The 8,830-nt window shown below is 34.7% G+C and overlaps 1 protein-coding gene across 1 annotated transcript; it reads right to left on the reverse strand.

The window, feature by feature from the left end:
- Positions 1 to 7,039: 7,039 nt before the first annotated feature.
- Positions 7,040 to 7,690, reverse strand: LOC144433259 (GTP-binding protein Rhes-like). Its single transcript, XM_078121568.1, has one exon. It carries the CDS (start codon positions 7,688 to 7,690, stop codon positions 7,040 to 7,042), a length of 651 nt encoding a protein of 216 aa, XP_077977694.1.
- Between the last annotated feature and the right edge of the window lie 1,140 nt (positions 7,691 to 8,830).

Genomic DNA, 8,830 nt, shown 5'->3' on the forward strand with positions numbered 1-8,830 from the left:
CCCCAGTGTCTTCCCCACATATATACGAGTAGGGATATTGCATTTTTGGAAAAAGTGCAGCGTCGGTTCACCAGGATGATTCCGCAGCTTGGTGGCTTGAATTATGAGGACAGTTACGCATATTGAGACTGACAACTTTAGAAACTAGATGAATTAGAGCTGATTTGCTTGAAGTGTAAAAACTTTTCCATTTACATATTCTCCTTGATCCAGTTGTATTTTTCAAAGTATCTACTTCGAGAACAAGGGGATATAGATTGAAATGATTTAAAGACAGATCCGGATTGGATATACCAAAATATTTTTTCAGTCGACATGTTGTAAACATTTGGAACAGTTTACCAGAAAGGGTTATTGTTATTACTACACCAATTAAATCATTGTAATTACTTAGTAATTCTTTTAATCCAGATTGGATATACGTAAATATTTTTCCAGTCAATATGTCGTAGACATTTGGAACAGTTTACCAGAAAGGGTTATTGTGACTACATCAATTAATCATTTTATAGTGTGTATTGATAACACCCCATCAGAACAGTAAGGGGTCTATAAAAGCATCAGTGGCTTCCTTCCCCATGTACATTCATGGGTACATGCATCGTAAACAAATGTGTAAAAGCATTCATTTATTGCATAGAACGACCCTTGCCAAATGATATGTCCTTTTGACCAATTTCGGCGTATTGGTGTGACTTGTTATCAAGTGTACATACACACATTAAAATATTCCTTTTCAGATCTGGCATCTGGTTTTAATACGTATCTACACATGTAGTATTGAATCCTGGCCGGACAGGTACATTCTACACAGGATATAGAGTCCAAGTTTAGGTCTACACAAAATTTGAAATTTTACCTCTCAATATTAGCATACAAGTTACATAAATTGGACCTCTTGCAAATATTAGAGAGCAAAGAAACATCACTCAGTAAAACAACTTTAGAAACCTTCAGAATGTTTTACCCCCACTTTTGACCAATTGAGATACTTTCTAGAGCAATGGAAAAAGTCAATATGGCAGCTACTTTAGAACGTTTTTGTTATTTGTTCTGTATGCAGTTCTCCCTGTACGTTCTGTAGAAATATCATATTAAAAAGTAAATGAATCGTTGTTAAAGGCATTTCATGAGTGCTTATTAATTTCCCACTTTGCAATGGTGTCAAAATGAGATAGGCTTAGTCATCAAGTTGGCATGTGACTACTTATTCCCAGCAATGAAGGTTATTTGTGTATGAGACGTTTACGTTGAGGATTTGAATGTAAGATTTTCTTTGAGTACTAAAACACGTGGAATGATAGCTAACAATGCAATAAAATTTGATTTAAGATACTATTTTCTGGTGGGTTGGGTGGTACATTAGAATCTGTCTCTGCAGTTACTTTCAACCTTTATTCATGACTGACCAAGAGGAAGTTCGTTGCGTAATCGAATGTAAGAGTGCCTTCACGCTGAATAACTAAACTAAATATGCATATATTCATATTGTTCCTTTGAAATATTATAAAAGATATTCTTCAGATACTGGATTTATCATCTTTATTTTATACTACATTATCCTTCATCTTTTATTTTAGAATTTCGATGAAATAACTTAATCAACTGTAACAGCGGAGAACTCGTCTATTCATGTTGTTCCTTTGAATTGGCATGTAACGCCACCCAAAATAGCTATACTAGTAGAAACGTAGACAATGCATACGACATAATGGCGCGAATAGTTTTGAATAAAAATAATTGGGTCTATTCACTCGAATACATAACTTTGTATAGTAACCATTCAATTGATGCTATGCTATTGATCAACAATATGTTTATATCAGATGTAAACTGAATGCCTTCAATAAAGGTAAAACTTTAGATTGCTGTTCCTTCACGCCTTGTCGAAAGAAAAATTCTGCGGTACCAGACATGATATTGCATATCCATTAGTTACTACATCAATAAATAAAACGTAGCTTTGGAACTCACTTTTCATATCTTCTTCTGTAAAAGTTGAGTTTGCTGTATTTTCAACCCACTGTAACCTTCACTAGAGTTTAGTTCACTATACGAAATGTCATATTTGACCATGTCTTTCCACTGGGGTAAATCTTTAGCAGAGGATGTGTAAATGTGGTGAATATGAGATGAAGTGACACTTTTGACTTAATTCACCTCCGGTGACCTTTCCCCTGGGGCTGTGAAGGCAAAGGTGTCACTTTGTCTCGTACTACCCCTTGACAGAGATGGTAGTTAGGTGGGTCACAGGTAGAGTAAAGGTTGGGTAAAGGTGGGTAAATTTGACTTTTCGTATAGTTAACCTCAACTGAATCTCTTCTTTCGTGCCAGTAAAATCAATTTAATACTAGGCAATAATTTTGAAAAAAAATATTAATCAGGTGTACCACTCAAGTAGTTGTTTTGTCAACTATTTTTGTCCTTGTTACCACGTCTACTCAAATAAAACCTACCTAAGAGTAACCATTCATTCCCATTCGGGCTACCAGCCTACCATCCACAGACACCAACACGATCTAGGTTAGTGTAATCTGTTCACCCTATGAGATTCGCCAAGTTTTATTACAAAAGGGCGATGGATATATTCACTTGTTTCAAAGATGGTAAATGTAATTTGCTAGTTAAACTTCAGTAATTGTACGTGTATTAATGTTGTACAGCTCGGTGTAGTTTTAGTGGAGATTCGACTAACCCTGGGCTTCGCATCACCGTTTCATAGCTGACCCCCACAGGCTACCTGTTCCGAATATATGCATGAACCGTTTATTGTTTCAATACTGAGAGGTATGACATGCAAAAATATACATGTACTAGTATACAATGATATTTTCTCTATTTTATCGATTAAGTAATATATCTATTGCGATCAGAAGTGCATATTTTTAATCAGCTCACACATCCATATAACACCATGCACCAGAGGATGAGTGCATCCTTAAGTGTGCATTCTTAAGATCTAGCCAAAGTACTGAAAATCACTAATTATCACTAATAACTCATTACAATTACAAGCTATACGGTATTATCAAACTGATGACACATGCACCTTGTTATCAGTAATGTATGTACTAAATTACATTTTATTTAAAGTGTGCATTCTTAAGATATAGCCTAATTACTGCACATCCATTAATTATGTAAATAACTCAACACTCATTAATATTGCAAAGGATAACAATAGGGTTGGATAGGTAACTGGATAAACATTCTGCTAATGAACACCTATGCATAGCATGGATCAGATGTGTGGATACACATTTAAAAAAACGACAGTTGTGCTACAATGCCATTGGTGCTATTTTTATTTATAGATTTGGAAAATACACATTTAAGATACACACACGTCATTAAATTTATACGTTTCATTTTCTAAAGTTCCATACATATAGGTATTCAAACAGTCATAGATTTGTATAAGAGGTCACTTGTAGACTGAAGTTCATTTGTAGAAACTAATATAGTAAATATACAGCCTGGTGTCACTATTGAATGACCTAGATTTTGACTTTACAGATGTGTAAATAATTTATACACAACTTTAATTGTAGTACAACTCCACAGTGTATGTATTAACTTGTAAAGCATTTATCCGAATGCCTAACCATCCATGTTGTTATCTTTGATTTGTACATCTACACCCTTATTCATTTGGTTGTTGTCATGGACACAGTGTTGTTGCTAGGCATCTCTGTGTTAAGATTTGAATGTTCATCCATATATATATATATATATATATATATATATATATATATATATATATAGGAAGTCAGTGGTAAGATTTGTCCGTAGTACAGTGCTCGATACGTCTGCACGCAGAGCGGAGTATATGTTGAGGGTAGAAGAAAATCAAGTCGGGTTTTTCGTCTCTACAAGCCTGTTTCGTGAGTAAATCACTCGTCAGGAGATGTTGATGTACATCAACATCTCCTGACGAGTGATTTACTCACGAAACAGGCTTGTAGAGACGAAAAACCCGACTTGATTTTCTTCTACCCTCAACATATATATATATATATATATATATATATATATATATATATATATATATATATATATATATATATATATATATATATATATATATATATATATACATATGTATATATATATATATATATATATGTATATATATATATATATATATATATATATATATATATATATATATATATATATATATATAATTGACTGGATGTAGATAAAACCACATAAAAGTGCTCAATACGGGTAGTAGATAAAACCACATAAAAGTACATAAAACCACATAAAAGTTAATTTTCAAATTTTCAAAACCTGTATATATATATATATATATATATATATATATATATATATATATATATATATATATATATATATATATATATATATATATCCATCCTCATTTGGAAGTTGCTATGGGTGTGGCCTTGTTGCTAGGGCCAGGCATATGTAACACTGTCCATTTTTGTATGTTTATCCACATATGGCCCTTAATTCTATGTTTGCCATTGTAAAATCTTTAAAATGATTGGTCTGCAAGTCTGTTAAAAATTAAAAATATATTTTTTTTTTAAATAGTAAGTTTATGAGTACTTGTTGGTGATACTTTCAATTCATAATCATATTTTAATATTCTGCATGACGTAGAAATGGCAAGTAAAGTCAGAAGGAACATTTGAACTGTCTGTTTTATTGAATTTGCCCAAATTTCAGCGATAAACAATAATTTTCATTCAGATACGCACTCATGGGTTTCCTAACCCTGCCATAGAGGGCGTCAATTTAATTTTTTCATCTAATTGAAGACATTTAGGGTCGTTTGGGTCATGAGAAACAGAATTAATTCTGCCCTCACATATACCTACCAATTACTGTTATCTTTACAATATACATAATGTTCTGACTGTTGCTGTGGACATGGTCTTGTTGATAGGCATATTTGCATACATGTTTTGATATTTTTTTTGCCTGACTAACCAAAAATGTTGTTATCTTTACAAAATATACTGGCATTGTTGGCTGTTGCTAAGGCCATATCAATGGAAGTTGACTGTAATCACGGATTCATGGGTTTTCAATGCATAACCAATGGTTAAGAATAGGGTCTTGGGGCCAAATTTTATTTTAGCCCCCTCAGACTAATTTTTAATTGCCAACATGTATTTTTTTATATGTGGTTCTATAATGAACGTAACCATATATGTTTCATAAAATTAACATGCATTTCACACGAAAACCCATATGCACCTGCACTAGATATAGGACACTGAGAATTTAAACAGCTTGTTTTATTTGATTGTACTGCCTGCCGTGTCTTGCGAATTGAACATACTTCAGTCCTGTGTTCTGAATGTAGGTCTGAACAATGAAGGTGAAAAAGAGTTTCAATTTGGTGTTTCCTGGGAATTTATGTGAAGTGATATAATGAAATGACTCTTTAAATTTGAGGTGAACGTTTATGAAAATACTTGTATTCCGTGGAGTAGCGTACCCCTTCAAGAACCAATCTCAGAAAAGATAAATCGTTCTGTCTACGTTAAACAATCTTTGGCTGGCAGAAACCATCGATTAAGCAAAGCTCACAAAGGTATGAGAAAATACTTACATGTATTTTATCTCTCCCTAAAACAAACAAAAAACACACAAACAAACAAATGTTCTAAAGACATTGCCATTGTTTATTGTTTATAACTCTACATACTTTTAGAAATTAATTACAAAAAGTCATCAATTCAAGATACCAAACGAACTACATAGTATTCGTTGAGGTTTTAAAATCTCCGTCCTTCAGAATTTAACGACTTGTTGTCATAAACTGTGTATGACAGGTGACAAAACCTGAACATATCTTGAAAGCTTTCCATATATCACTATACTTGATTTAAAAGGCACATTAGAATTCAATAATATGACAGAACATCACGGCCTCACAATGGATGGTAGGGCATACACAAGTTATTTTCAGGAGTGATTTGGTTTATTCTGCCGCCGTATATTCACGAGCGACTCGTAAAAATAACTTGTGTAGGCCCTACCATCCATTGTGAGGCTGCGGGGTTCTGTTATTATCACATATGTACACTAAACGTAATAATTCAGAAAAGGACGAACATCACGTAATGGTTTTCGTTACCCAACATCAGCTGGTAACCTTTTTACACTGGTGGCCAATTGTTATGCATATGTTGTCGTTTAAGCCGTAAAAAGTAAGTTCGTCGATGCTTGCAAGAGAATAACGGGCATATTTCTGAATTAATTCGCCAAATTCTTTAAACGCCTACTGGAAGGCATACTTCTTAGTTGTCTAGAACTAATAGCTTCATTCTTGTGTCCTTTATTTTCTGATCAATTTCTGAATAAAATACAAGCACTTGTACCAGACTTTAACAATTTACGTATACAAGATAAACTATCTTTACTCATGACGAAGTTCTGGAATTTTTCTGCTGACTTTATTTAGAAGGCTTTTGGAAAGAGAAAAGTACACTGTATGATTACTTTTCTCCAGTATTTAATTTCAATATGTATATTTATACTGTTCTCTTGTGTCTTCTGAGCCCAGTGGGCTGGATGTGGCAACTCTGTAATTTATACGGTACATGTATTTGTATTGAAAGAAACGTTCACTTGGCAAGCCCACATAGGACACGTACATAAAACAAACAAACAAACAAACAAACAAACTGAAGGTAAAATTCCAATATTCAAATTTATGCTTCGAAACTTTAAAAGTAAATACAGCACTTACATTCCATGAATGCTAGGCATTCACAAAACAGATTCAGAGGCTGAAAATGTATGGTTAAAAATTAACGTCAATTACTGTGGTCCTGTTTAGCACTGTCTTTTCAGAATTTACCATGGTGTCACTCACCGATTTTTTTGCAAAATTGTTTTCTTTCTAGAGCTTTGCTGTTGGTGGTTTTACCCAAGTTACCACAGTTTGAACACGTTGATCAGTGAACACATTGATCAGTGAACACAGTGAGAGTACTGAAGTGATTTTGTCATTATTTAAAATACACTGTGTGTACGTTTGCGAAATAAAAATGCTCTAAGATAAAATACATGATCCTTTCACTGCTGAGCGATTGCCGTTTTGTTTATGTCCATTACCATCAGAGCATTTCCGTCGGTGGAGTATCGCCTTCACTAGCTGTGTTGGAACATTAGCAGATTGCAATATTTTCGTCAACACCAAATCAAGATTTGTGTTGTCTTTTGCAGACGTTTCAATATGTTCAGAGTCGAGTTGGAACGCCAGCATTTCAATCCCTTGTCTGTCAACCTGACGTTCTTTTTCAAGATCTGTTTTGTTGCCTACGATCACGATCGCCGGGTATTCATTCTCCTTCTCTCGTATTATTTGGTTCATCAGTCTGATTAATTCATCGATAGATTCTTCGTTATTGATAGCGTAAACCAGTAAAAATATGTCGCCGGTATGAATGGATAACTTACGCATTGCTGGGAAGGAGAAGGCTCCAGACGTGTCAAGAATTTCCAGGCTTAATCTGTATTCTTCAGCGTTGAACTCTTGATGGTGGTAATCTTCTACGGTTTGTCTGTAACTATGATTGAACTTGCTGTCCAGCAACTGGGAGATAATAGATGATTTGCCAACTGCAGCTGCTCCCATCACTACGAGTCGCTTACTCTGCCTTGAGTTCATTTCGACTGCTGATCGCCCTTCCGTCAAAGACATACTGAGGTGGATATGTAGTTATTAAGAAGCAATAGACGCTAGAATAATACTATGTGTGAGACTGGCAACGGTTCTACTTTATATATATAGCTGGATACTGATTGAACAGAGTCAATGACCAATCCACCACACGTGATCCACGAACACGTTTTGATTCCTAACGATATACACATTTTGTTGCACATGTGCACGTGACAAAGCCCTTCCAGCCTGACGTAATATGATCTGTTTTGATGACTCAAAGATATAGATATAGTGGAAACACTAACTATACTCAGAATATATTTTCCGACATTTGATTAAAAGTTAGTATAGAATCATCATCTTAATACTTATTTGTTAAGAAATATGTTCTATATCAAGTCATATGTAGACGACATAATTCCCAACAATAATACATGAATGTTGTTAAGGGTGTCTAAAATATGGTCCTAATTCATTGGCAAATTCATAATACTAATCATAGAAATGTGTACTCCCAATAGAAAGTTATGTTAATTTACCCAATATCAGGAGAAATTGAAAATCTACTATGAGTACTACTAATCCTGAACTCGGCTGGAACATAAGGCTGCCACCATCGTCTGCTTTGCCCAACGTAACAGCCATGTCTTCTAACTCGGTCATCACTGTCTGCTACCAGGCTGTGTTTTGTCTACCATGTTTGTGTTTCCCAGGTGGTGTCCGTCTAAGTGCTATTTAAAGTAAGTGTTCCTAAGGTCATTCTAAGGACATGTCCAAGTAAAGGTACGACTGCCGGTGCCTGGGACCCTATTTTGCATATGACTGACTGTATGTTTGGAGATGGAGAACTTGTGATGACTCACTGGCAAGTAATCACCAAAATATAAACATTCCCTATCTGGGTTGTTCACATGCAAATGCCGCATATGTGAATACTGCTCCTGAGTGACACACAATCTAACAGCTGTTTGCAGGGGAATTTGTCTCATTTTGAAAGGTTTTTTCCTTCTATGAGACAAACAGATTGATTTTTAACTAATTTGTGTATCAAGGTACCATCCTACGACATTCACAAACAATTTTTACATGATACATGAACTGTGTCTTTCTCGGAGCACAGGAAAAATGCTGACAAAACCCAGAAGCTAGTGCTCTGTACAGTAGTTTGAATTTCCC

The sequence above is a fragment of the Glandiceps talaboti genome, chromosome 3 (genome assembly GCF_964340395.1).
Source record: "Glandiceps talaboti chromosome 3, keGlaTala1.1, whole genome shotgun sequence".
Lineage (NCBI taxonomy): Eukaryota > Metazoa > Hemichordata > Enteropneusta > Spengelidae > Glandiceps > Glandiceps talaboti.